The following is a 27980-nucleotide window of genomic DNA, read 5'->3' on the forward strand; positions in this document are numbered from 1 at the left end:
AAAGAAAAAAACACCCAAATAATTTGATTTATTAAGTTATAACCTAAAAAATTAGTTAAATCGTTAAATTTTAATTTTTAGGGTTAATTATTTAACAGAAATTTTATTTTTGGGGTACATACCTTAAGAATAATATCTCAATTTAACTCTAAGCACTTTTCTTTACTTATTTAGCTCATTATTTATTTAAAATTGTTTAATTTAGAGAAAAAACGAGTTTGTATTTAATGACATATTTTCGTAAACAATGCCCTCTATTGAGAAACGAAGAAACAATTTCCTGTAAATTTGGTTGCATAACTGAAGTTATTTTAACTATAACGTTCTTGAAGTTCGTAGTATTCAAAATAAACAACAACCTAATTCGCTAAATTTTATTCTATTCTATTTGGCGAGTATTTGCAGCTTCTTTTATTGCCGTTTTTCGCATCTCAACCTCCAGCGGTTCTTATCATTAGAATCATCTCCACCCAGTCACTCCTCCTCATCTCCACATTGATATCCTGGATCCTTTTTTCCTAAGCCTATCTTTATTGTTTCCTTCTGCTGGAATCCAGATTCAAACCTTAAGTGGGATTATCTCTTTACTCATTCGGAGTAACTATCCATATAGTTCCCTTTCATTTATAGTGTATATTATTGAGTTTTGTGCCGTCATTCTTCTTCTTATTTCCTCATTTTCAACTCAGTCCAGCATGGTTATGCTGCAACATCTTCTCTAAATCATCATCTCTGCTGCTAGGAAGCCTTTATCGCTTTTTTTTTCCTCCGCCAACTTTCCTCATTACATTTTTATTATAGAATTAAATTTTTAAAATTTACTTCATTCGGTATCGATTTTTAAAGAAAAAAACACCCAAATAATTTGATCTATTAAGTTATAACCTAAAAAATTAGTTAAATCGTTAATTTTTAATTTTTAGGGTTAATTATTTAACACAAATTTTATTTTTGGGGTACATACCTTAAAAATAATATCTCAATGTAACTCTAAACACTTTTCTTTACTTATTAAGCTCATTATTTATTTAAAACTGTTTCATTTAGAGAAAAATCAAGTTTGTATTTGACATATTTTCGTAAACAGCGCCATCTATGGAGAAACGAGGAAACAATTTCCAGTAAATTTGGTTGCATAACTCAAGTTGTTTTTACACTTGCACTATAACATTCTTCAAATTTATAGTATCATTGACTATTTTATACCAGACTGCTAACCGTTACGTAAAAATTACTAAAATTAGTAACGCTTAAATTGTTATTTTTGGATTTGTCCGCTATGGGGGCGGTGGTGGATTTTCTAATAATAATGGATATGATTAAGAGATGGCAGCACTATTTTTGATTTATATCCCCCTCTTATGTTTTGTTGTACTAATAATAAAAATTGTTAGGTAATAATTGTTACATTTCGAAGGCGTTCTAGGAGGAGGTTCTTGAATCGGCAAATTTATACTACTTTAAAACAAAATAAAGAAATAATTTGATATTACAATAGTATTATTTAAGTGTTTGTCTAACCTACCATTTAAATGACTCCATGTATCTACCAACTGGAAGTCTGTTCCCCAATTAGAAAAAATAAATTTTGATTAAATTCGCTATAACTAAAGAATGGTTTCACCGATTAACACGTTAAAATTTCTTATTGGTAGTGGTGTTAATGTTGCTGATGATTGGGCGGATACTCTGATCTGTTTTATGAAGTTTGATAAGGCTTTTAAGGGTGGGTATCAAAGGGTTCATTTTAATGCAGTTGTATGGAGTGATGTTAAATTTTAAGTTATTGTTAAATTTAAGGATGGGATTATTCTTAATTTTTAAAATATTATTTTCTTTGAAAAATGTTAAAGTCTTTTTTATGTATGACTCTTTATCCAACACAATGAGGCCTGCATTTTTGTCTCTCATGGTAACAATAAGATTTTCCATTTTCTATTTCAGATTTTTAATGTTGCGAAGAATTGATTTAGTATGGAAAGATTTTATGTTGACGTTCTTATTCCCACTTGTTTTCCCTCACTCTTTCACCTTTATCATCTGGCGAACGTTCCTTATGACGTTCATTCCAATTTCATCCCTTATCATGCTGACTCAAGTTATTTAATTTTAAAGGAAATTTTCCTTCTGTTTTGATTTCTTATATTTAGTTATTACGGTTCTTTCTCTACAGGTTTGGTAATTTGTTTTGTCGTTAATTTTTAACATTTATTTTTAAACACTGAAAATCGAGATTTACGATGAATTTTACCATTTTAATTTTTTGGATTTTTCAATTTACTCGGGGAGGATTCGTTCGAAAAGATTCTTTTCAATTTTATTTTTCACCCTTCAGGTTTTTTACTTTTGAATTTTTCGTAAACGGAATCTTTTTGAAGAAATTCTCTCCGATGTTTGAAACAATACTTTCTTCACTCTCGATGCTCCTACCACAGAACAACATATTACAATAATACTACGTTAATATTAAATTATTTTGCACGAATGTTCTATTCATATGTACATATGGTACACTAGTTCAAGATATGGAAGTGTTCAATATATTTTCCACAAGGAATAAGGATTAATATGTGGTATGCACTAATAATAATATTTTATGTACCCTCCGAAATGTGTAATAAAATAAAACATTGGCTTACATTAGATATTTTGTAATTTTTATTTTCTCATTTTAAAATGACAAAGATTAAATCTAAAATTCATCTGAATTAATAATATATACGATTGATATAGCTATATAATATATTATATTTTAAATATAATGATTAATGAACAACCTAGATAAAGTTGATATTTAAAGCAATATTCAACCTCAATTTCACACAAAAGTACATATAATATATTCATATATTATACAACAAGACGATCGAAAATACTCGATAATACGAGACGTATTGCCTGGACGTGTTTTTTAAGGCAATACGTCGAGATTCGAGTATTTTCGATTGTCCTGTTGTATATGGCTAGACTATTTCATGAATAAAAAATATACATATTTTTAGTGTATTTTTAGACACATCAGAAAGAGAAACATTATGTTTGATGGGTTGCTGATTACTGCAATGATGTATGGGGCGGAAGTTTGGGGATGGAAGAAGATTTAAGTTGTGCCACATTATTTCTAAAGGTGCGATATTTACCTACCTGCTTATAATAATATTACATCTTTTCAATGAACAAAATATGAAATAAAAAATCATTTCATTTAACTCATTTATTAATGTTTTAAGTTTTAAGACAGATATTAAATTGAACTTCCAGGTGCATTGGTACATGTTTGACGTATTCGACACTGCTGTGAGTCTACGATCTTTTTAAAGTTGGGAATTAAATTACTTAGGGCATTTCCCGAACAAGATTCTAAATGAGTATATGATTTAACATAGATATCGTTTTGCAGTGTTATGATTTCTGATTTTAACTTGTGTGTACAGGGTGGGCAAATTTGGGTGTTATTATAGGCTATCTCAGAAACTATAAGAGATACGAAAAAAGTAGGTGCCATGTCCCGGTCTCTTTTTTCAAGACTAACCCCATCCCGCAAATACCAAATCTTTATCTTCTTTTGTTTTTAAGTTATAGCCAAAAAGTCAAATTTTCGTGATTTCAAAAAATGCTTATATTTCATTTATTTTTGAAATTAGAAAAATGGGGTTGATACGTTCTTAAGACACTTTTTTAAGTAGAATATACTGCCGTTGAAAAATTTTAAAAATATTCGATGATTTTTGATACAACACAAAGTTGTATTTTTTTAAATACAAACTATACTTGATTATGATGTTAATGAAAAGAGCATATTTTTAGCTTTCCAATGATGTATCACATGTATGGTGTAGTTGCGGAAAATAAGCGTTAATTTTCAATTCCAAAATAGTAAGCGCTAAAGTTCAAAATTTTGATTATAGTAGGCGGGTTCGGACAGTAATTACTACCTAATTGCTATATGGTTTTGCACGAATATGACAGAAAGTTGCTCTTGTACCAGTATGCAGGATAAAGTTGGTTTTGTACCAATGAATAAAAACTTTGAGGAGTTGATTTAAATTTCTCAGTATCTTATCCCTTACTTTGTTCACCAATAAAAAATGATTTGTAGATAAAGTTTGTTTATTAAAAATACAAGAAACATATTAATTAATGAATAATTAAATATGAATAACAACTTCAGGAACTAAACAGTCACAGACTGTGTCATCTTCTTCTACTAAACTTACTGGTTGTAAGGTTAGAACAGTTGGGTATCAATGAATGAAATCTTCGGTAGTATCGTCCCTATTTTCCCCAACCAGGAGATTTAGAAGTTTTTTCATATTAGCAACCTTTTCTTTTGAAATTGGGTGAGATAGAGGAACATTAGGAATCATAAACTGGGCAGCGGACTTTTCATTGAAACGATGTTTATATGGTATATGGAGCCTTATCTATCATTTTCAAAGAATCATTTTTTAATTTTATTACTTTATGTATTTAAAGATAATGAGGAATTTTTAAGCGGGAAACTCGTTTCGAAAAATTCATGAATGAAATGATCAGTAAACTCACGTTACTATAGTAACTAAGTGGTATTTAACGTTTTCCTCGCCTACTATAATTAAAATTTTGAATATTAATCTTTAATATTTTTGAATTAAAAAATAACGCTTATTTTCCCCAAATACACCATGCGTGCAATACATCATTGGAAAGCTAAAAATATGCTCTTTTCAGTAACACCATAATCTACTATAGTTTGTATTTAAAAAAATACAACTTTGTGTTGTATCTCAAAAATCATCAAATATTTTTAAAATTTTTCAACGGCAGTATATTCTACTTAAAAAAGTGCCTTAAGAACGTATCAACCCTATTTCTCTAATTTCAAAAATAAACGAAAGAGGTTTGAGGTTTGGTGTTTGCAGGATTGGGTTAGTATCGAAAAAAGAGACCGGGACATGGCACCTACTTTTTTCGTATCTCTTATAGTTTCTGAGATAGCCTATAATAACACCCAAATTTGCCCACCCTGTACATCTATTTCGAACAAGTTAGACAGTTTCATTACACAGACAGACGTCATGTTAGGCAATGAAATTTAAAGGTGTTTAAAGGCATTTACAGAACTCATCATGTCAAACATTGTTTTATTCAGTCCTTGAAGTTCTAAATTCATATCATTCAGCTTACTTGTAATATCTGTCAGAAAAGACAAATCTAAAAGCCAACTATCATCTTCCAACATCCTGTAATCGTCGCCTCTTATAATAAGAAATTGTTTAATTTCGTCAATTAAATCGCGAAAACGCTGTAAGAACTTGCCTCTATTTAACCACCTGATCTCAGTATGCATCACAAGTTCAATACATCTTTCGTGGCCGCTTTCTTCTACGTATAATTTAAAAAGCTTTATTTGTAAACTTTTTGTCCGGATAGAACTGCTGATTTTAAAAGCTATGGTCATGATTTCTTGCATGTTGAGAATTTTAGAGCATAGCATAAATATATATCTTTATTATAGATATTTCAGATTTATGATTTTGTTGGCGATCGACTCAAAATGGCTTCGCGATCTACGTTATGGACACCACTGAGATATAGAGACATAAGAACGGAAGGGCTTCCAAAATACTTGGCGAAGGAGGGAAGAGGTTGGTGGCCAGATTTCGGTAGACCAAGCGGATGATGTGAAGAGGTGGTGTTAACATACAGTATTAATTAATTATCGTACTCGACGTCATCATTGCAAGTATGCAACCAATATGACACGCGATTTGCGTATTGCAATACCAATACTGTGATATTGGTTGCATACTTGCGATGATGATGCCGGTTACGATAATTAATAAACAGACTGTATGTTCTAGTATCTCCCAATCCTCTCCAGATGGATGAGGGTGGTGGTTGAGACGAGGGAACGGAAGAAGGAGGGGGGTGATAAGGGATCATCTTTATCAATCCCAGAAAATTCTTTAAATACTCACAAAATACCTGGGAAATACAACATAGCTTTAGTAATTAAAGAATATTCGCACTAAATCAATCATTTTTATTACCACCTTAAAAAAAATATAACAATCATTATACAACCCGCCTTTCTGTATAATAAATACACAAAATATCTTATCACAGTCGTCACTAGTTCAAATTAAGGAGGAAATAATAAGAAAACTTAATTAAAAACGTCTTTGCAGAAGCAAAGTTCATCAAAAAAAATTTTAAAAAAACACTAAACGTTTTTGTTTTGTGTAATTATTTTCAAAATATCAGCGTTACTTTGCACTGAATTAAATAATTATTTAGGTTTAATAAATTAAATTTCCTTAAATTTTAATTCTTTCGTTAAGTGTTTTCTGGATTCGTTGTTGTTGTTGTTGTATTTGGAGTTGTTATCTCAACTTCTTCAAAACTTTTCGGTCGATGATTTAATAAGGGCGTGGAAGTTCTACGGGTGGTTGTGTCAGTTAATGCGCAAGCATCCAAAACATGTTTATTAAATATTTCCGGTTTATCCGCGTAAATGTGATGACCAGCTCCATTTATTATCTAAAAATCAAATTATTATCAATATAAAAATAAGAAAAAATGATGTTATCTAAAATTACATGAGCTTGTACTAAAGATCCTTGTCGTTTTTCTTTAATAATATCAGCAGCAACATTTTCAACCCATGATTTTGCGCCATACATGAGTGTAACAGGAACATCTTTGTGCAAATTACCAATTCTCTTTACCATAGGATTTTTAGCCCATCCAAAACCATACATCATACTATGAAAAGCGCTTTCACCACTGGGTGTTTGTGAATTACATTGATAAATATACTGAGGAATTAAACTAACATCATTTAAAAACATTTCGTATTTCCTTGGTATATCTGGTCTGGCTTTATTAATTAACCACTGTCCAAATGGACCAGCTGCTCTAACCGCCCATAAAGGATTAAATGGTCTTAGTAAGTGAGCTGCTGCTTTTAACCACCAAGGAGCCACAAAACGCTCATCAGGATTTCGTTCGGGGAAACCCCAAGGATCAGCAAGTATCAAATGTTTAACTCGGTGTGGAAAAGAAATAGCATAAGACGTCGCTAAAAATCCACCCATACTGTGTCCTAAAAGTACGAAACCTTCAAGTTTCATTTCTTTTCGCCATTCTTCAACAGCTTTAACCATTTGCTTTTCAGCTTCTAACGCATCGTTACTGAATCTTGGGCGAGAACTTCGCCCAAATCCTAAAAGATCAACTGCATAAACTGGTCGGGAAGCTGCTAATGTGTCCAAATTTAAACACCAAAGTGCTACCCCCGATCCTAAACCATGAAGAAGTACTAATGGGGTGTTTTTTGATTCTATATTTAAAGATATCGTCCATATTTTATCTGATGGACCTACTACTGGACCTATATCGACAAACCAACCTCTATAAGCTGTTTTAATACCTACAAAAAAGGAAATTAATATCATGATGAAGTTTTTAAGATTAATTTACTTTGTAAAATCCTTTTTTCAATTGTCCTTAGCATATTTTCCGAGTATTTGTTCCAAGAAATCCATTCGGTGGTGAACCAACTACGATCAAACGAATTAAAAACCATTATAAAAAGATTAATAAGAAACAATTTTATTTAAAAGAGGTTAGTTACATAATCTCATGAAAAATAAATAAAGATGGACTGATTTTAAAAATAAAATTTCTACCTTTATATAGCAGATGAGAATCTTTATGATTCATAACTTTATCAAAATGTTTCAAGTAATTGAAAATATATTAATTTTAATTATAAATTTTACCTTTTTTGATTTATTTCTACAATTTCCATTCCATTAGCTTGAGACATTTCTCAACAGGGAATATTTTTCTTTATAATTACTCCTTTCTTAAGCTATTTTTAATATTAAATTATTCACATCCGGTTTTTTTGCTACACAAAATTTCAGGGTCACTAAGACCTTGAACAGTTAAGACCTTAACGAGGTCACAGCTACCTCAATTTAATAACGATTTTTATGTTTAAACACTGAGTTTTAAGTTTTCTGCAGTCTTTTTTGGGAATGAATTGACAAAATTAAGATTGTTGCCTCATTTAAATAGGATGTGATGAAACGTACGAGTTGTTGTTGAAATTATCTTTCTACATGACACGCAATACTCAGTGACTGCCTGAATTAGAACCTGAATTACATAGAAGGAAAAAACTTAACAAAAACAAAGAGGAGGAATGCCTTGAAAATTACTTAACGCACGCGAATGGATGAATCATGTTTGTGCTAATATTAACTGCAAATGTTAATCAATAATTAACGGTTTTAATTGATGATTTCGGCATTATTTTAACATAATCGATTATTTTACGTTTTAACGTTTAAATGTCATAATGACAAGGAGAGGTTAAAACATAACCTCGAAAAATTAAATCAACAAAACTTAATATTATAATAATAATAATAATAATAATAATATAGTTATCTCAAGAAATCTAAAATGATGTTTTTAATGAATTGGGAAATCGATAAAACTCAATATAAATTTATTTTTAATAATTTTATACTTAACTGATTTTTGACGTTTAAAATATTTGACATATTAAATAACCTCAAAAATTAGGGATAACAATAAAAATTAAAATATAACTCAGATTGCGTAAACAAATTCAATTAACTTAGTTAAATAAGAAAATTAATTAATTTTACCTTTTGTATAAATAATTTCTTTTTTAAAAAACGGTTCAAATCAAAAACGGTGCGATTGACTTATAATTGAATCATTAACGATTTTTTTAAATAGATTTCTTTTGAATCTTACCTTATTAACTACAGTTAAACTCCTCTAACCTTTTTTATTCATTTTAAGATTTTTTTATATTTTACCAAACAATTTTTAACATTTTTTTGAATTTGACATATTTTTGACAAAAACATTCAAAATGTTCAATAAAAAGATCATAGAAAACCTACTTTTTTTAAAATTACATTGACTTTACACCATAAAGAAACATAATGGCTGATGGTAAATCTAGTGAAATTGCATCCAAAATAAGTTTCTAATAACATGTATTATAGAAGCAGCACCAGCAGAAGCACCAGCGGCGGAAGCACCCGCTGCAGAAGCACCCGCTGCAGAAGAGCCCGCTGCAGAAGCACCCGCTGCAGAAGCACCAGCGGCAGAAGCACCAGAAGCAGAAGCACCCGCTGCCGAAGCACCTGCTGGAGAAGCTGCACCAGCAGAAGAAGGCGCAGCACCTCCTGCTGAAGAAGGTGCGCCAGCAGAACCAGGTGCAGAGGGAGCAGCACCAGAAGAAGGCGTCCTTGCAGAGACTACTGAAGGAGGTGAAGAACATTCCTTACATGAAGAAATACAAGGGGAAGAATTCTTTGAAGAAAGCGCAGTGGGCGAAGAAGATAAGCAGCCGCAGCAAACTCCGAGCGGTATTCAAGAACGAAAAAGTTCAAAAATGAGCGTGAGCAGTTTGGGAAAACGGCAAAGTGGAGAGGATTCGAAAGAGGGATTTTTAAGAAAGAAATCGACGAGATCTATAAGAAATGCTGTTGGAAGTATTGTGTCATTTCGAAGGGGGAGTATTGCGGAATATTTTGATCGGCAAAAGGTAAGAGAAGTTGAAAAATAAGCTAAAAATCTAAAAACAATGCAACGATCAAACATTTATAATCCGTTCACAAAATTCCTGACTTGTCAAAATGACGTTAGGTTGGTTAAACAAAAAATCACCAGAAGTGGCACAGCTATTTTCGTGTTGGTAATAATTCAATTTTTAAGTTTTTAGGTTATGTTTCGCATATAATCAGTAATGTTAGTATCAGGAATTTTGGGTTTAACCTTCCAGTAAGATGGCTAAACCCGAATGTTTATAGTTCTAGGTTTATTATTAGTTCTAGTTTTAGTTTAACGAAAGTATACAAAAATTTAACTCTGAATAACAACAAAAATTACAGCTGATAGTAGACCTAGAATAAGAATCATGGCGGTGGATCGTCTGATTCACCTGGAAAGTAGGAAGAGGCTATAATCGCCTCTTGTATGTCTTCCGCCGTAGCCAGTACCGCTGATACTGCAACCAGATCCCTAGTGATCAATTGAGTTAAAGGGGGCAGTTTAGGAAGGATTTAGCAAGTATCGTTGCTCTCGCAAGGCACTTTCCTCTTTGATAAATTAAGTTATCTTCTTTTGTCGTTAGTCTTCTGATCTTACCTCCTTATACATATGGCTCTTAACCAGCACAACATGTGTCCAACATGACTAGCACGTCGGAGGCGCTTTTGCATGGCTGGGAGTTGGCTTGAATGAAACCTACTCCCACCATTACATTTTGGCGGTTGTAGGTATACAAAAGAAGAAATGTAATAGTTTATCAGTAGAAACAATCGTCATCAATACATCGAGTGTCCCACTAACGAAAGACGAAACCACTGTGCTCGCCAAAGAATTAAACTACGCAATCGCCCCGAAGAAGGTCCCGAAAGAGAAAATCATCTGCGAAGTGGAAACAGTTCTTTGAGGGATGCCAGCACTAAAAGCCCAAGAGATCCGGCAAAAAGTTGCAAGAGTATTGAAGTGAGCAAAACCACGGAAATCCAACTTGACGGTTGGTGAAGAGGTTTTAATGCACTCCGATCTATTAAAGAAAAGTCAGAAATCGTCGTGTTACCAGCAGACATGGGGAATGCCACCGTGGTTATGGGCAAAAAAGGATATGGCGACAAAATGATGAACCTACTGGAACCAGCCAACTACAGGAAGAGCAAGAAGGACCTCACAGACAAAATCGTAAGGAAAATGAAGGACCTGCTAAAATCCACAGGAATTCTAGCAGAACAGTAGAAAGGTTTGTTTGTGCAAGCGCCGGTACCACCAAGAATTTATGGACTACCGAAGATTCATAAACAGTTGGCTAAATATCTTGTAAAGATTCTGTCTCCTTTCACAGGGAATACGGAATCGTATGTCAGGGATTCTACACACTTTGTTTATTATGTGGCTGAGGATATTTTAATTACCAGAATATGTGCCAAATCTAGTGAAGTACTGTTTATCATCGACGTATTTCAGCTGAAAGTGAGAATTTTACGAGCAGTTCGAAGGGGCAGCTATGGGATCTCCATTATCGCCAGTTATAGCGAATTTCTACATGGAATAATTGGAAGAAGACGCTTTGAAGAAGAGCCAGTTGAAACTAAAGCTATGGCTCCGATATGTGGATGACACGTTTTTGATATGGCAACATGGTGAAAAACGACTCCAAGAGTTTTTGGATCACTTGAACTCTCAACATCCTATGATTAATTTTACCATGGAAACAGAAACTGCCGAAAAACTACCTTTCCTAGATGTGTTGGTCACCAGGACGACAAATGGAGAAGAAGACCTATACCATCAGGTACTTGCAGGCACCATCACATCATCATCCCTAACAGAAGAGGTCCGTGATCCGTACATTATTTCAGCGAGCAGCGAGAATATGTGAAGGAGATAACTTGAAGAAAGAGCAACACTTTCTACGAGGCGTGCTGCAGAAGAACGGATACACTTCGAGGAACATCAAGCAGCGAAAGCAGAGGGAGGACGCGGTAAGTACAAAACTACTTGGATTTATCTGTCTTCCCTATGTTTTAGGTGTAACGGAACTAATTGCCAGGCACCTCAAGAAAAACGACATCATACTGCGGTACGGGAATTCGGAACACACTCCTGATAGCGAAGGACAAACTAACTCCATTAAAAGGAGCGAGAGTCTATCGACTATCGTGTAGTTGTGGGAAGGTTTACGTTGACCAAACTGGACGTAACGTCAAGTGATACATCAAGGAGCATGAAACGGATGTAAGGAGCATGCAGAGGGACACTGAATAGACTTCGAACAAACAAAGGTGCTGGCTAGGGACAACAGATATTACCAGAGACTGACAAGAGAACCGAGTGGATGGCTGGGAGCTTAGCAGAACATGGGAGATGGTGGTGAACACCTTTTCCTGCGTCACACCGGACGCGACATAATTAGTTAAGTTCCCGATTTTCGATTACGTCACTTCTAACCAGTTTCTGAAGAAGGTTGCAACATGGCATCCAAAACGTCAAACCTTTTCTTAAAAGACACACCCAAAAAAAGTTTCTAGAGTTAGTTCCAGTTTTAGTTCTAATTTTAGTTCAATTAACACACACCGGCCGTGAAAGCCTTCGTACTTATACCATTCGTTTGTGGCCTAACACATCTTCTGACATAACACATTTTCATTTTGAAACAATCTTTAAAATGCGGAATCTGCTTTAAAGGTAGTTCCGAGGAATTTATGCTTAATCTCCTCTTCGTGCCGTTAGATTTACTATTCTTGAGATGATTACCTCTTGAATAGCCTGCATTTGGGCTGTGCTAAGGTTTACCTCTGGAAATAGGGAATCAGCAATTCCCATCTTTTTACCTTCTAACACCTGAAGCTAGAAGTTATAGGCTTTTGTTCTCGTGGAAGATTGTCTTCGCTAGAAATACGCCTTTTAGCCGCCGCTCGTTTGGTGTCAGGCCCTTTTGACGTTGTACTCTCGGATCGAGGTCTCTTGGCTCTCTTCTCCTCTTTACTAACTTGTTTGAGCAGCCATTTAAGCCTATTTCGTGCTGCACCGTTGAATTTCTTTTCTTTTACTTGGAGCTTCTCAATGCTCTCCTATTGCTTTATGGTGTCTGTTATAGATATTGTTTGCTGTTAAGGAAGCGGCAGACACTGTAAGGTGCACTTCCACTTGTTGAAAGCGATTTCTGCCTTGATGCGCTCGGAGTTGCATCAAGTTCTTTTTCAATTATGTTATTCTGCTCCATATAGGTCCCACGAGTAGCTAGGGAAAAAGGTCCACCACTGCAAAACCCCGCAATAACGGGATTTTGTTGAAACTGGAGGTACCCAGGTGTCCAGAGTCCGCTTATTAGGAACCAAGTATTTTTGGCCATCGCTATAAAGCGATAAAAGTCTTCGGCATAAGCTGTTCCAGCTTGACTTTGGTGTTTTGAATGAGGTTGTCTCCTTTTGATCCGGGCGGTTAATATTTATTATTATTATTTCTTGAAGCAGCTAGCCAACGAAAGATGGAGCTAGTGACCCAACCTAAATTAAACTGAACACATTTCCGATATGTTTGTGTAGAATAATTTATAAATCCGTCTAGTAATAGAATAGAATATATCTTAATTTACTTTTATTTTTAGGCGCCAAAATATGCTAACAGTTACAAACTAGATTCTGATAAACCATTTCATGCTGAAACAGTAAGAAAAATTTTGGAGGAGGTTCTTGTAGAAGCTTTGGAAAATTTAACATACGATGCTGATAAAGTTCCAAAACAAGCAAAATGGGCTGTTAGTGCTATAAGAGCTAAAGTTAAAGAGCAAGAATATGATCGGTAAGTTTCAATGAAACAGTTTTTAATTTCCTTATTATTTAATATTAATTTTAGATACAAATTCATTTGTTATGTTTGCATTGGCGAGAAAAGATCTCAAGATATGTTTTTCGCTTATAGATTCTTGTATGATACAGAGAGGGATAGCCACGCTTCTTTCTGGACTGAAAATATGTATGTTTTTGGAATTGCTCTCTGTTTTGGAACGTATTACGAATAATTTTACAAATATTATTTTTTTATCTAGCCGAATTTGGTTATTTTATAGAGAATAATAAATTAACTTTTAGAAGGATTCGTTTATTTAAAAAGAGAACCAATTAATTTTGATTAAAACCTTAAAGTTTCAAAAAATTTTAGTTTAGCATCAACGATGCTGAAAAGACATTTTTCCGGATTAGTTTCTTTTGTTGGAGCAAATTTCGTTAGTTGCCCTTCAAACGTGTAATAAATTTCAACCGCGCAACATTTTGGTTTAATTCTGGACACTTCGTATGTGAAGAAAATACTTGCTGTGGCTTGAGCAACAGGATACTCTTTAGTTGGAATACTCCAAACGCTCTTAAAAACGTAACAGAAAAAAAAATTAATTAATTAAGTAATTAATTTAATTATTACTTCATATAAATAATAATCCTGAACTAAATCACTCCAACCGCTGTTATATTCAATATCAAAAAGCCAATCTTCTTCATACATCCAAAAATTCATAAATTCATGGAGTTTTTGAAGACCTAATCGAATTGAAAATTGTTCAATTTTGGGCCATCCTGAAAATTCAAGATGGATTAGATGGGCATCAGCCGAATCATTTGAACTTGATGATGAAGACTTTACTTCTTGGGTTGATCGTTGTATCGTAAAACTTCTATTCAATAAGATATCTTCAGCTTCTTTTAATCCCGCTTGTAAAATTCCACCGACAAATTCTTCACACACACTTGTTATGTCGAGAAAATTAGAACATTTCTTCGCATTTGAGAATTTTTCATCAAGTTCTTCTTCTGGCAATTTAAATGCAACTGGTGATGACTTTCTCTTTGAAAGTTTTGAAGTCATTGAAACAGATAGGGTTTCAGGTACACTGAAATTATCGTCTGGATCAGTTCCTGTAGTACTAAAGTTAATTTTTCGCGATGAATTCATGTTCTTGTATTGAAATTAACAAAACAAAATCAAGATGATGAAGAATTTTGAATAACACAAAATACAACAAAAATAGTACTAAAAGTCGTATGTGACAAAAAATAAAAATAATTTAAAACGTTTTAATTTCCATAACAACAATTTTGTGTCATAAATAGTTAAAATTTATTAAATTTGCAACAAATTTAAATTGACATTTCTGCGGCGCCATCTAGTGGTTAGGAATTAAAATACATATACAAAAATGAATTTAATACTTTGAAAATTCATTTTTAAAAAAAACTTTATTATTACAATTATTTTACTTTTAAAATTCGAAATAAATTAATCCATAATAAATAATAAGTTCAAATTATGATCCAAAATGTTTTAAACTGCGACATCTATTAATGATACAACACATTAAAATTATAACCTAAAAAATGTGTCAAAATTAATTTGAATAACAAATTAGTTTAATTAAATTAATAAATAGGATGATTGAAACTTTATAAACTTAAACCAAGATAAATATGTGGAAACTATTTAATTGTACCCGTTTAAATTTATCAACGTTGTACAGGTAAAGTTGTTTTATAATTATTTATATTTAAACAAGTTGCATAACCTAAAATTTATTTTTTTTTTAATTGTAGGTCTACAAATAAATTTAACATAAAATCGAACGTTTATTTACAAAGAAATCATTTTACAAGCCCTAAAAAATGTACAAAACCAACGAAAACGTCTTTATATACTTTTCCACATATAACAAATATATGTTTGGTGATATCCGGAGGGAGTTTAGTACAAATTTATTTAAATAAAGTTGATTGCGATGCTCGTCGCACTCGTATGTCACATTATCGATCATCAAAAGATGATCATTTAAGGTTCAATTGGAGTAAATTCTGGTCGTATTTAAAGCCCCATATTTGGTATTTAATTGCAGCAATTATCGTATGTTTATAAAATAATTATTAGAAAGCATTAATTGTGCTTGAAACTTTTAGGGTGCCTTGTTTGTGGCTATTTTAAATATACAAATCCCACAATTAATTGGCCAAATGATTGATGTTGTAAACAGATTTAACTCTGAATTAAAAGATGGTGACAGTTTTATGGAAGAAATTAAAGTACCAGCTTTAAAATTAATTGGAATGTATTTAGGACAATCTGTATTTACATTTTTTTACATTTACATGTTATCAAATTTAGGCGAAAAAATCGCATATCATATGAAAAATGATCTTTTTGCTTCCATTATACAACAAGATATAGCATTTTTTGATGAACAACGAACGGGTGAAATAATCAATAGATTAACAACTGATATTCAAGAATTTAAAAGTAGTTTTAAACAAACTATTTCTTCTGGTTTAAGAGCAACAACGCAAATTATTGGGTGTTCAATTTCTTTATTTTTAATCTCACCACAAATGACTTTCTTTACATTACTTTTTGTACCATCAGTTGTTGTTGTTGGTACAATTTTTGGAGCTATGTTACGTAAAGTCTCTAGAAGAGCTCAAGGGCAGGTAATTTAATACAGTAGTCGCTCCATTTACGCGGATTTATAACGGTTAAAGATGCTTAATTTACGCGGTTTTCTCACCAAAAATTTTAGATGTGATGTCGCGATTTATCAAGATTATTGGTGGGCGTCAAATTGACGCGTCTTTGAAGCCAACGTGCTATTATACGTTCTATGTTACAATTAATTTGTGCTTGAATCTAAAAACCAATGCACGTTTCTGTTTTGATTACTGTATTTTGCGACCTATAAGACGCACTCCTCGAAAAATTGCCTCCAAAATTCAGGTGCGTCTTATACTCGAAATTAATATGTCCAATGTTTGTTTTAAATTTCTGCCAATTCTAAAAATGGCCATATATTCGATGTCGCAGTAAACTTATCTCTATATGGCAACATTGGATTTAACAGCAGCGCAGCAATGTGACGAACATAAGTTTTGAGGATTCACAAGTTTCCTAACACTGTCTCCCTCCCGTGCTTCCAACACAATTCCAGAACACTGTACCTATAAACAGAACATCTATGACGCGTTATTACAGCTATGGTGCCAGTGAACTTGAATTGAAAGTGATTTGTGTTATCTAAGTAGTTTCGTAATGGAACAAAATAAAAGGTACTCATATGATGCGGATTATAAACTGAAAGTAATAACACAGAATAGTTATTCTGTGGTAATAGCATATGCAGAAGATCTTGGCAACACAGCAGCTGAGTGGTATTTCGGCTTTCCACCAGAAGAATAAAACTATTCGCGATTGGCGGGCTAGTAAAGGAGAACAAAAGAAAGTGAGGCAGACTAAATGTGGAAATAGAGGACTGAATGCAAAATAGCCAAAATTAGGAGATGACGTATTAAAATGGATGAAGGACACTGTCAAAAAGGCATTGGAATTAATATAAACATGATTCAAATACACGCTTGTAAGCTAGCGCTACACTGGAACTGAGCTTTCTTGTAGTCGCCCACAAAATATTCGCTGTATTCTACACAACAGTGGAGAGAGGCACAGGATAACTAGAAGTGACACTGGCGGTATCCCGCCAAATCTGATGCCATATTGTTGCGAGAAAGCAAGGTATTGCTGCTATTGGTGGTAAATCTCTCTCATTCATTGTGCATTCATCGCGCCTATGGATCCTCGCGAAGTGATTGCGTATTTTAAATCGAGGTCATGAAACGAGATGCCGCCAACATCAAACGAATTGACGTCAGTGTCATTTCTGATTGTTCTGTGCTAGAGGGTTCTGTCGCCTTAGTTATGCTCCTAGGTCGCCGCGTGTTACTATTTGTTCAATTTTGGTAATATTAGAGTGGAGTAGTTTTAATTTATTGCGTTTTCTGGATTCTAAGACCGGGGTGACCACTAACGTATATGGTGTGTATCACCAGGGTGATTGTATAGGTAATAAATTTAGGAAGGTAAGTATAATATTTGTATGAACAACCACCGTAGTATATTTGAGATTTTTTAAAAACAAGTCTTTTACAGATGGCTTCTTGCGAAAAAGAGCAACAACGTCTCATACACGAACAACGAAATTGCATGAGGATATCGAACCAGACCAGGAATCAGATAGAGAAGAAAGACAGGATACAAATAGTGGATCTGAACAAGCCATTACAGATACTGAAGATACAATATATATAAGAAAAAATAAAATCACCCATTGGAAGAAACACCCTTTACAGCGAAGGGCTATGAAAAAGAGAAAAGAAAATATTACAAAAACACTTCCGGACCTTCCAAAGATACAAAATTGCTAAAAGAATCGATAAAGATATCGGAATATTTTTTTAATGATAAGATGATAAACATTATTGTGACTAATACAAACAAATATATAGATATTGTAAAAATCAACTACTCTAGAAGCCAAGATGCCAATCAAACAAATTGAAATTCCTGCATTAATCGGACTTATTTATTTGAGTGATGCCTGGTTGTTTGAACTAGAACACCGACATATTAGGTGTTGAAATATTTCGTCTTACAATGCCGCTTGGGAGATTTAGATTTCATCTCCGCGTAATCAGGTTTGATGACAAGCAAAGTCGAGATGAGCGCAGAACAACTGATAAACTTGCGATAATTCGGTAATCTTTGATATATTTGTAACTAATTGTGAAAAAGGATTTCAAGATTCGGAATTTGTAACGATTGATGAAATATTGCCGGCGCTTAAAGATAAGTGTGGGTTTTGGCAATAGACTCCATCGAAACAAAATAAATACGGGACAAAGGTATTCGCATTATGTGATGCTAAACGTTTCTACACAAGCAAGATGGAAGATGGAGCCAAAGGCTGTTATAAGGTGTCAAATAGGTCTGAAGATATTCTCCAATCATATTTCTGGGACTGGAAGGAACATAATGATGGACATTGTTTACACAATATAAAATAACATCAATAGGAACAATTCGAAAAAATAACGCGCAACTTCCTGTAGAGTTCATTCAGCCTACAACACGACCTGACGTACAAAGCTCCTCTGATATTTTATGTGACGAGTAACAGAACTGTTGCCATAAACGGTGCTAGAACTCTGTAACTATAAAAACAAGTGGACATGAAAAAATGCACTACACTGTTGTTTTTTTCATGTTGTGCTGAAGGTACTAAACTTAATCCAATGGTCCAATTTTCAAGCTCAAAACAATGCTAAAACCTTCTAAAATAGCGCTAGGTGTTGTTGTTCACGTACATGACAAGGGTTGGATGGATGAGGCTGGTATGAAATTATGGAAAGGTGCTTTATTGAAGAAGAGTTTTTTTCTTGTACTAGATCATTTGTAAAATTCTGTGAGACAGGGAAATGCAGAATTTGCTGTAATTCCGGGAGAACTTACTTCACAATTGCAACTTCTTGATGTCTCGATAAATAAACTATTGAAAGTGTATATGAGAGAAGAATGGAACAAATGGATGATGGACGAAACCCAACATGCATTCACGCCGAAAGGTGCCTTAAAACGACCTACAGTCACCAAAGTGTCACCAAGTGTGTCAGGGGATAAACAGTCGTGGTCTAGAGTGAGAGCCATAAGTGCGGCATAAGTAACTAGAAACGTGTTATCACTTTTATAAAAATGTGTGGTATTAGACAATCTAGATAAAAAAATGTCCACTTTAGCAGAAATAGTTTGAAAAATAACGTTATCGGTTCTTCTATAAGAACTATTCGTGAAAATAAAAACTAAATTTGAAAAAGTTTCAGTTCATGAATCTTCAAAATTTGTCAGATATTCTAGAAAAGGATCTATCAAAAAAGTTGATATAAAAAACGCTCTAAACTCTGGACTCATTAAAGACAAAGCTGTAGTATAGTTTTATTAAGCCACTTCATCAAATATAGATACGGGTTGGTTCGATAAGTTTCAAAATCTGCTTCAAAGTCTGCTTCATCTGTCATGATGTAGCAAAACTATATCCAGAATTCATAAAGAGAATAATTCAAGGTGGTGGTTATGTCTCGTAACAAGTATTCACTGCAGATGACACTTGACTTTTTTGGAAAAAACGCTCAAGAACTTTTATATCTAAAAATGAAAAAATCGTTCCTGATTTAAGGTGGCTAAAGTTTACTCTTCTGTTTTCTTTAAATCCTTATTAATCATTAAAACCCAGAACTCTAAAAAATAGAGCCAAAAAGAAATTACCTGTGTTCTGGAGGTCCAAGCTCCACTAGGTAACGGGAGATATATTTGGTAGATTGGTTACAAAATTGTTTTGTACTAGAAGTAGAGCATTATCTAAAAAGTATCAATATTGCATTTGAAGTCTTGTTGTCGATAGACAATGCGCCAGGTCATCTAGCTAAACGATTATAAAACCTAAAAGGAAAACGTGAAGATTGAATTTTTGCCTTTTAACACAACTTCACTTTTTCAGCCTTTAGACCAAGGTATTATAGCTACATTTCATGCATATTATACCAGAAGAACATTGAAGAAATTGGTAGATAATTTGGACAACGATACAGACCTAACTTTACCGCAATGCTGAAAAATTACAACATTGCTGATTGTATAAAAAAATATTGAACAGTCGCGATGTGAATTGAAAAAGGCAGTTTAGTAACTGATGATAATCGTGAATGTAGTGGCAGTGATGAAAATAACGAAAACACCTTTCCAGCTATGTTAAATCTCAAAACAGTTAATAAATGTTTAGAAATGGGAGAAAGACTAACAGATATCTTGATAGAAAGTTCCTATAACACAACGAAGTTTAACAGCACAATGTGAAGTTTGTAATACCTTGGCATCATACAAACTTTTGCAACAGAGACTCCTTTAACTCCTTTAACTAATAAACAATAGTGTATTCAATTTGTATCATTAATAAAATATATAATAATATATTTAGGATAAGTGTTAGTACAAGTTAGGATGCTTCAATTTGCGTGTTTTCAATTTACCCGGGATTTTCGCTTTACGTAACCCCCGCGTACATGGAGAGATTACTGTAATAAAGTTTTTTTTTTAATTCAATAAAAATTTATTTACTTTTAATGAAATTTAGATTGAGAAAACTACAGCTGTAGCTGATGAAGCGATCGCAAATATAAGAACAGTGCGTGCTTTTGCAATGGAAGACCAAGAAATTGAACTCTTCGACGAGGAAACTTGTCTGGCCATGCAACTAAATCAAAAATTGGGACTTGGAATTGGTTTATTTCAAGCAGGAACAAATTTATTTTTAAATGGGTTAGTTTAAATCTAATTATAATTTAGTTTTTTTTATTACGATCTCTTAATTTTAAGAATGGTGTTATCAACTTTATGTATGGGTGGTTATTTACTTTCAACCGCTCAATTATCACCTGGCGATTTAATGGCTTTTTTGGTATCCTCCCAAACGATTCAACGATCTTTAGGTCAAATGTCATTGCTTTTTGGTGCCGTTATCCGAGGAACAGCAGCGGGAGCTAGAGTTTTTGAAGTAAAAAAAAATTTTCTCAACAATAATTTTGTTTAAAAAAATCTTTTTTTAGTACATTGATTTAGAACCAAAATTACCTCTTTATGGTGGCGAAACGATTCCATCTCAATCATTAAAAGGCGAAATTGAATTTAAAAATGTCACTTTCGTTTACCCAAGTCGCCCGGAACAAATTATTTTAAACAAATTTAATTTGAAAATAAGACCCGGGTCAACTGTGGCGCTTGTTGGTGCTTCGGGATCAGGAAAATCGACCGTTGTTGCTTTAATTGAACGTTTTTATGACGTAAATTCTGGGTCGATAAGCATCGATGGAATTAATATCAAAAATTTAGACCCTTCTTGGTTAAGACAAAACACGTTGGGATTAATTAGTCAAGAACCAATACTTTTTGGTACAACGATTTTGGAAAATATTCGTTATGGAAAACCGGGGGCTACTGATGACGAAGTTAAAGAAGCTGCAAAATTGGCTAACGCTCATAATTTTATTACATCATTTCCTAAGGGTTATGAGACTATGGTGGGGGAGAGAGGAGCGACTTTATCTGGAGGACAAAAACAAAGAGTTGCTATTGCTAGGGCTTTATTAAAAAATCCTAGTATTTTGGTTCTTGATGAGGCTACTAGTGCATTAGATGCAGAGTCTGAAAAAATTGTTCAAAGTGCTTTGGAAAATGCAAGTAAAGGAAGAACGGTTTTGGTTGTTGCTCATCGATTATCAACTATTAAGAATGCTGATTTAATTGTTGTTTTGAGTAACGGACATATTATTGAGGTAAGAATTTGTTTTGATTTAGATGTATTGATCTACTTTTACAATTTAGTTATGATTTTGAAGTTTTAAATAAATAAAAATTATTCATAATACAGTCCAAAACAACAAGCTATACCGACAACCGAGTTATTTTCATGCCAGAAAGATGCGTGTTTGTCTCTTTCTGGATCCCATAAGAAACTATAAGCGAAAAACATATCTTGGGATCGTTTCTCGCTGATTGTTACGAATGATATTATTTTGTACCTAAAAAGGAAAAATAGAAATAAGTTGCTATCAGTCATAATATATAATAGTACCAATTTTAACTTACCTATCATATTCTTCTTCTTTAACTTTATCTTTTATAAGACTAGAAGCCCATTTAGCTTGATTAGGGACTTTTTCAGCATCATAAGTTAAATTTTCTAATGCTTCTTTAAGAACTTCTTCCAAAATTTTCGTAACTTTTTCAACATTAAAAGGTTTATCTGAATATAATTTGTAAGTATTTGCAAACTTTGCTGCCTACAAAAAATTTAGTTATATAAAATTGCAAAATCTCAACATTTTCCAACCTCCATAATAAACACAACCTTATTAACTGAAAATAACTTTTATTTTATTTACAATATTCACCCAAACTGAAACCGTCACTATTCACAACTATTTGTTTCTCAACCCCAACATTGGCCTAGTTTTCAAACTATAAATATCGCGATTGCTGGTACCATGGTACGATAAACCTCGAATTTCATTGATTAACATAAATATATATGTACGTTTAGGGTTTAATTGTTAATGTTAATTTAAAAAAAATATATTTATATTTATTTCTTGTTCATTTTTACAGATGGGTACACATGAAGAATTGTTAAGAGCTAAAGGTTACTATTGGACGTTGGTTTATCAACAACAAAATATTCCAGGTGGATAATTCGTATGTAAGTGATCGTTATAAATTGTTATTTTGGTTTTTTATTAATTTGGTTAATTTGTTTTTTTCTTCTTCAATTAAAAAAGTGTAAACAATCCTATGATATAAAAGGTTAAATAAATTATAAATGAAATTCTATCTATAAAAGTCGCCAACAAAAGCCAAGATTGTTGAATAGCATCTTTTATTGAGCCCTAAAAAAAAATAAATGGAGTAAAATTTTGTCTTTGTATTTCTATAATTTTAACGAACCTTTGTGGAAGTTAACATCAATCCTTTTTGAACTCCTCTGCTCATTAAAAATTGAAACAAAATTCTTGGTAATAACATTTTCTGTTTAATCCTTGTCATATTTATTGTAACTATTGCCAGAAAAATTGATAATACGATTCCCAAATATCCATAGCTATACGCTTGAACTAGAATTAATTAAAAAAAAATGATAAAAGTACATTTGTTGTTTTATGCACTTGCTGTTTTAGAGATGATGGATTAGAATGAAATGTAATTCAAACTAAATCAGCAATTTCCAACCTGTAGTATGCGTACCACTGAAGGTGCACGAAAAATTTTTACATTTACAAAATGTATAGTTAAAGTTACTCAATACAATGTAAAGACAACAAAAAATATAAAATATTGGTGTTTCCTCTTCCGCATACTTTCCTTGCCTTATATTGATCTACGCAGATAGGAATCCCCCTTCGATCATTAGCGAGGGGAAGTACATGGGAATACATAGGTCTAGTTTGAGATTTAGCGTCATGATTGCGGAAATCATCTGCGAAGTGGAAGCAGCTATTCGCAGAATGCCTGCAGTCAGAGCGAAAGAAATCCAATAAGATATAACGAGAGTATTTAAATCAGCAAAATTACCGAAACTAATCTAACAATTAATGGAAGAAGGGCACTGAGGGCGATCAGAGCAAAAACAGATATTATCGTTTTACCAGCAGACAAAGGCAATACTATCATGGTCATGACAACCCTTTTGGATTCAGCCACCTACAAGAGCCTCTGAGATGTTTGTTTCTGCAGGTCCCAGTACTACCAAGACTTTAGGGATTACCTAAAATCGATAAACCACATATTGTCAGTGTCATACATTCGCCAACGACTCCAAGTGGCGATCTACTTTGCTAAGATTCTGTTTTCTTTTACGGGTCAAGGTCAGAGTGATACGTCAGAAATTCCACACACTTTGTGAAATCAATCAAAAGTATTATATAAAATGATATCGTATAGATAAGATAGTAGTATTTTGCAATGAGAATGTGAGAATGAGACTGTGTAAGTAGTATCTAATTTTCTGCAAGCAGTATTAGGTTTTCGTCAAGCGTTAAGCTTTTTTCAAGTAGTATCTGCAAACACTATCTAGTATTCTATTTACAATATCAACTCTTATGTATCTATTTAGGCTTCTATTTGCATTTTCGGAATTTTGAAAACAGTATTAAACATCCTGCAAGCAGTATCTAGTCTTTTTAAAGTAGTATCTAGTTTTCTCCAAGCACATAGTCTTCCTTTGGCGGTATCTAGTCTTCTGCAAGCAGTATTTAGACTTCAATTAGCAGTATCCAATGACACACCATGATTAAATTTATCATAGAAACGGAAGCTGCAAAACAATTACCTTTCCTAGATGTTGTGGTTACTAAGAAGTTAGATGGGAACTTGAAACTAGGAATGTATTGTAGAATGCGCACACTAATAGATATCTACAAGCTTTGTCTCATAACCATCCACAAAAGAAAAAGTCATTGAGCAGAAAGGATATGCGGGAGAAAGAATTTGAAGAAAAAGGAAGATGTATTCTAGAAGAACGGCTATAGTTTGAGGAGATCTAGCAAACCACCAAACAACGCAAGCAGCAGGAAAACAAGGTAACTGCATTAAAGAGATTAAAAGCAGTTATGGAAAGTATTACGTTGGTCAAAGTGGACGTAACGTCGAGTGGCGCATAAAGATGTATGAGAGGGATATCTGACTCAATAAAATCCAACAGTCGGCGGTCGCAGAGTATTGCCACACAGAGGGACACAATGTGCTAATCAGAGGATGTTACTACCAAATGTTACTACACATTACTACCAAAGGATGACAACAGAGGCCATAGGGATCCATCGGCATAGAAACAACATGAATAGAGAAGACGGCCGCACATGTAAAATGGCAGAGTGATTTCCGGGCAATATTTTCGTCTTCCAACAAATAATCGAAAAGCGCAATGCTGGAAAACATGAGAGGGCCTATGACACGGTGTCCTAGAAAAAGCTGTTTGAGATCTTGACGAAGACTGGCATTGGTAGGATATATATTCGGTCCATTTGGAACATTTATAAGGACCCCAGGAGTACCATTAAGGTAGGAAAGTCGATATCTGACTTCTTTTCGACAAAGATATGTCTTCAGCAGACGTGCTATCTATCTCCTACCTTATTTAAATATACATCCAAGAAGCACTGAAAACATCTAGTCTCGGAAATGGGTATAGAGATGAAACAACAAAGCCTGATAACGCTTTTCTATGCTGAAGACCAACTGGTTGTAGCAAATGAAGCTTGTGATATTGACTTTATGTTCACGAAACTGATGGAGGAATATCAGACGTGGAGACTGCATATGGATATGGATAAGACAATATATGGTAATGGAAAATGACATGAGGGATCTTAAACTACAAATAAACAATAAGCATAATTTCGGAAGAAGGAGCTTCAATCAGATCTGATGAAGATATTCGGGATAGGACGCAACAAGGTCGAAAATGTGTTCGTAGCTAAACTCCTTATTATGGTCAGTAGTAGATCCAATTTGAACATACGAGTCGGAACGCTGGCAGCTGATTACGAAAAGCAGGAAACAACTTGAAACGGTGAAACTGGACTTTCTAAGAAAGGCATGCAGAGTATGAAGACTGGGACATGTCCCCAATGAGGAAATTAGATGACGGACGAATTAGATACGGCAATTGATGGGGTGGAATCTGACAAGTTGTTATAGTATGGGCATGTAATGAGGATGCCCGAAACCGATGACTAAAAGCAGTTCTTGCATATGTACCTCAACATAGAAGAAGGAAAGGTAGACCAAATTCATCCTGAATTCAACGAATCAGACAGATTAGGATTGATTGTGTCTTATCGGAAGAGGGATGAAGGAATAGAGAATAATGGCAGTCGAAATGCGGGATGTTGCAGAGGCTGTAGAAACCCAGCGATTATAATTGCTGCTTTGGAAAAGATGATGTGTACGATGCAGCTCAAATTAAATTTATCAGATATTCTGTTCATACAGAAAATAGCAAAAATTTGAGATAAATCTGTATTCCATAGAAAAAGAAAATGACCAAAATAGCATATAACAAATTTAATACGATGCAGTACTATGATGCATACTATTTTGTACTTACGAATTTTCGGTACTTTTTCCGGATGTCCTGGTAATGAAATAGCAATTGTAACAAATATCAATGTAACCAGTACCAAATTAAAACAGGCCAAAGTTATTTTTAAACCTCCTAAAGGTGAAACCCAAAAAGTTAATAAAGTTCCAATTGAAATGACTAAAAAGTAAAAAAAAAATGTTAACGAAATTTATTCTTTGTTCATTTTCATCGTTAATTACTTATAATGGGTGCGAAATAAATCGTAAAATAAACACAAGAAATTTTTTTTAAACGATAAATAATTTCGAAATCAATTTTTTCGTTATTTTCAATGTAACCATTTTTAAAATCAACGGATTCGATATCCCATTCGGTTTTATAAACTAAATTTTTTATTGTTTTATTTGTTTCCGATGAACCATTATCGTAATGGAGATTTATTTTATTCGAATCCACGAAAACGCCGATTGGGAATATACAAATGTGTTTATCATTGGGCCAATCGTCTAAATCCGCCGGGTTACACCACGTTTTTAACTCCAAATTAGCTTGTAACGTTACCTCACCGTTTTGAGTTACGTGCAGTTTTGTGTTTTTGCTAGATTTTTCAAAATCATCAACAACTCTACAACCAAAGTAAGATATATGGTAATATTTTTGAGAAATGTTAGTCTTTACGAAAAAAATCTTGTGTTAGGTGTCCAAATTTGATAAATGTGAGGTTGAATCGATTGAATGTTTCCGTAATTTGTTGAATTCCATTGTAATTTTGAATCAATCCATTTCTAGAAAATATTTTAGAAACAATAAAAATAATTTTATGGCTTTTTACCTGGGTTAAAATAAATCTTGATTCCAATTTCCGTTCGGGTTCATTCTAAAAATAAATTAATTAATTTTTTTTTGGATTGTTGTGGTAATTTTATTCAAACCAAACTCATAAAGATGGGTTTTAAATTTAAAAACACATCAATTTTTTTATCTCTTTCAAAAATGGGGACATCAAAAATTGAATAATTTTTTAAATAATCTTCAACCAATCTTTCTCTATTGCTCAAAACCTTTCCGACTTCCTATAATTAGTAATAAATTTTTTAATATACTATTTTTTCCATTGAACTAAAACTAGAATTAACACGTAACTTTCTAGTTCTAGGTCTAGTGTTAGTTCTAATACTAGTCTTAGCTCCAATTTTTACTGTACTTAGAAAATATCTAGATAATCACAAAAAACAAACCTTAACATCAATCTTGTAACAATCATAAAACCATTTTGCTTCAATCCCGGGCCATGTACTCAAACTAAAATATTCTAAAGGAATCGGGTCCGGATCTATCCACGTTAAAAATGGTAAATATTGTGTTTCTCTGCCGATTTCAATTAAACCATTTCGAGAAACGTGTAACCAAAACGATTGAGGTTCATAAAACGACAATAATTTTGATTTATGGCGTATCGTAGACTTAATTTGAGTTCGAAGCGCTCTTCTAATCGATGAATACGAGTTTCTTCCGGCTCCCAAAACAATTTCATAAACAGGGTCTTTATTGTTGATGCGTTTTGATGGTGTTAATAAAATGTGAGCGTCGCTTTGGGCCAAAACAGAAAAATGAAAATCAACGATTAAATCTTGAGTTGAATTTGATTCTCGGTTAATTATTTGGAAGAAATCGGTGTATTTCCCTTGGGATGATGAAAAATGTGTTTTACATTTTGAGAAATCTTAAAAAAAAAGTTAATCAAAGTAGGAAATGGAAATAAATTATTTATAGGTATACCTGTAATGTTTTCTTTATAAATTATGGAACTGATTTGGTCAAAATTAATTGAAAATACCGAAATGAATAGAATGAAATGCATTTTAAAACTGATATTAAACTATGTGAGGTCGTAGAAAGAAAAGATATGTTTCTA

The 27980-nt window shown here is 33.2% G+C and overlaps 6 protein-coding genes across 10 annotated transcripts; 2 read left to right on the forward strand and 4 right to left on the reverse strand.

Annotated features, from left to right (window-relative positions):
• Nucleotides 1–6004: 6004 nt before the first annotated feature.
• On the reverse strand, nt 6005–8884 carry LOC111415731 ((Lyso)-N-acylphosphatidylethanolamine lipase-like). Of its 2 annotated transcripts, XM_023047553.2 has the most exons (5): nt 8211–8311; nt 7767–8148; nt 7465–7544; nt 6582–7414; nt 6005–6522 (listed from the first exon to the last, which is right to left on the reverse strand). In XM_023047553.2, the coding sequence occupies exons 2-5, from the start codon at nt 7811–7813 to the stop codon at nt 6319–6321; spliced, it is 1164 nt and encodes a 387-aa protein (XP_022903321.1). In that variant the 5' UTR covers nt 7814–8148; nt 8211–8311; the 3' UTR covers nt 6005–6318. The 2 variants fall into 2 exon arrangements, with proteins under 2 accessions (XP_022903321.1, XP_022903322.1); XM_023047554.2 differs by lacking the exons at nt 7767–8148; nt 8211–8311 and adding an exon at nt 8779–8884.
• On the forward strand, nt 8349–13672 carry LOC111415733 (dynein light chain Tctex-type 5-like). Its single transcript, XM_023047555.2, has 4 exons — nt 8349–8982; nt 9036–9580; nt 13184–13377; nt 13432–13672. Exons 1-4 carry the CDS (start codon nt 8973–8975, stop codon nt 13595–13597), a joined length of 915 nt encoding a protein of 304 aa, XP_022903323.1. The 5' UTR covers nt 8349–8972; the 3' UTR covers nt 13598–13672.
• Nucleotides 13657–14637, reverse strand: LOC111415734 (uncharacterized). 2 transcript variants are annotated; one of them, XR_002706439.2, is made up of 3 exons: nt 14215–14637; nt 13996–14147; nt 13657–13938 (listed from the first exon to the last, which is right to left on the reverse strand). XR_002706439.2 is itself a non-coding variant. In XM_023047556.2 (2 exons), exons 1-2 carry the CDS (start codon nt 14521–14523, stop codon nt 13708–13710), a joined length of 759 nt encoding a protein of 252 aa, XP_022903324.2. In that variant the 5' UTR covers nt 14524–14637; the 3' UTR covers nt 13657–13707. The 2 variants fall into 2 exon arrangements, 1 of the variants encoding a protein (XP_022903324.2); XM_023047556.2 differs by having other exon boundaries at nt 13996–14637.
• A 289-nt stretch (nt 14638–14926) lies between these two features.
• Nucleotides 14927–23326, forward strand: LOC111415727 (mitochondrial potassium channel ATP-binding subunit). 3 transcript variants are annotated; one of them, XM_023047547.2, is made up of 8 exons: nt 14927–15085; nt 15159–15462; nt 15516–16040; nt 20564–20748; nt 20806–20983; nt 21036–21761; nt 22594–22684; nt 23160–23326. In XM_023047547.2, exons 1-7 carry the CDS (start codon nt 15036–15038, stop codon nt 22675–22677), a joined length of 2052 nt encoding a protein of 683 aa, XP_022903315.2. In that variant the 5' UTR covers nt 14927–15035; the 3' UTR covers nt 22678–22684; nt 23160–23326. The 3 variants fall into 3 exon arrangements, with proteins under 3 accessions (XP_022903315.2, XP_022903314.2, XP_022903313.2); XM_023047546.2 differs by lacking the exon at nt 23160–23326 and adding an exon at nt 22764–22900; XM_023047545.2 differs by lacking the exon at nt 23160–23326 and having other exon boundaries at nt 22594–22900.
• LOC139430413 (dynein light chain Tctex-type 5-B-like) lies at nt 21755–22471 on the reverse strand. Its single transcript, XM_071197367.1, has 3 exons — nt 22319–22471; nt 22075–22268; nt 21755–22007 (listed from the first exon to the last, which is right to left on the reverse strand). Exons 1-3 carry the CDS (start codon nt 22322–22324, stop codon nt 21842–21844), a joined length of 366 nt encoding a protein of 121 aa, XP_071053468.1. The 5' UTR covers nt 22325–22471; the 3' UTR covers nt 21755–21841.
• On the reverse strand, nt 22545–27965 carry LOC111415728 (neuronal acetylcholine receptor subunit NtR). Its single transcript, XM_071197366.1, has 9 exons — nt 27845–27965; nt 27304–27788; nt 26998–27138; nt 26898–26942; nt 26744–26850; nt 26305–26690; nt 26090–26242; nt 22930–23096; nt 22545–22871 (listed from the first exon to the last, which is right to left on the reverse strand). The coding sequence occupies exons 1-9, from the start codon at nt 27924–27926 to the stop codon at nt 22755–22757; spliced, it is 1683 nt and encodes a 560-aa protein (XP_071053467.1). The 5' UTR covers nt 27927–27965; the 3' UTR covers nt 22545–22754.
• Nucleotides 27966–27980: the final 15 nt, after the last annotated feature.

The sequence above is a fragment of the Onthophagus taurus genome, chromosome 7 (genome assembly GCF_036711975.1).
Source record: "Onthophagus taurus isolate NC chromosome 7, IU_Otau_3.0, whole genome shotgun sequence".
Classification (NCBI taxonomy): domain Eukaryota; kingdom Metazoa; phylum Arthropoda; class Insecta; order Coleoptera; family Scarabaeidae; genus Onthophagus; species Onthophagus taurus.

What these genes read in the sequence shown, in the direction of transcription:
- LOC111415727 (XM_023047547.2), top strand. Translation starts at nt 15,036, where the DNA reads ATGTGGAAACTATTTAATTGTACCCGTTTAAATTTATCAACGTTGTAC. An exon ending in AATTTATCAACGTTGTACAG is followed by an intron (nt 15,086 to 15,158) that starts GTAAAGTTGTTT and finishes TTTTAATTGTAG; the next exon opens with GTCTACAAATAAATTTAACA. An exon ending in CTAGAAGAGCTCAAGGGCAG is followed by an intron (nt 16,041 to 20,563) that starts GTAATTTAATAC and finishes AATGAAATTTAG; the next exon opens with ATTGAGAAAACTACAGCTGT.
- LOC139430413 (XM_071197367.1), bottom strand. An exon ending in AAAGAAGAAGAATATGATAG is followed by an intron (nt 22,008 to 22,074) that starts GTAAGTTAAAAT and finishes TTTCCTTTTTAG; the next exon opens with GTACAAAATAATATCATTCG.
- LOC111415734 (XM_023047556.2), bottom strand. Translation starts at nt 14,523, where the DNA reads ATGAATTCATCGCGAAAAATTAACTTTAGTACTACAGGAACTGATCCA. An exon ending in AGGATTATTATTTATATGAA is followed by an intron (nt 13,939 to 13,995) that starts GTAATAATTAAA and finishes TACGTTTTTAAG; the next exon opens with AGCGTTTGGAGTATTCCAAC.
- LOC111415728 (XM_071197366.1), bottom strand. Translation starts at nt 27,926, where the DNA reads ATGCATTTCATTCTATTCATTTCGGTATTTTCAATTAATTTTGACCAA. An exon ending in GTTACAAGATTGATGTTAAG is followed by an intron (nt 27,139 to 27,303) that starts GTTTGTTTTTTG and finishes TACTAATTATAG; the next exon opens with GAAGTCGGAAAGGTTTTGAG. An exon ending in AACCCATCTTTATGAGTTTG is followed by an intron (nt 26,943 to 26,997) that starts GTTTGAATAAAA and finishes ATTTATTTTTAG; the next exon opens with AATGAACCCGAACGGAAATT.
- LOC111415731 (XM_023047553.2), bottom strand. Translation starts at nt 7,813, where the DNA reads ATGTCTCAAGCTAATGGAATGGAAATTGTAGAAATAAATCAAAAAAG. An exon ending in GTAGAAATAAATCAAAAAAG is followed by an intron (nt 7,545 to 7,766) that starts GTAAAATTTATA and finishes GTTTGATCGTAG; the next exon opens with TTGGTTCACCACCGAATGGA. An exon ending in TGAAAAAAGGATTTTACAAA is followed by an intron (nt 7,415 to 7,464) that starts GTAAATTAATCT and finishes CCTTTTTTGTAG; the next exon opens with GTATTAAAACAGCTTATAGA.
- LOC111415733 (XM_023047555.2), top strand. An exon ending in AATATTTTGATCGGCAAAAG is followed by an intron (nt 9,581 to 13,183) that starts GTAAGAGAAGTT and finishes TTTTATTTTTAG; the next exon opens with GCGCCAAAATATGCTAACAG. An exon ending in AAAGAGCAAGAATATGATCG is followed by an intron (nt 13,378 to 13,431) that starts GTAAGTTTCAAT and finishes TATTAATTTTAG; the next exon opens with ATACAAATTCATTTGTTATG.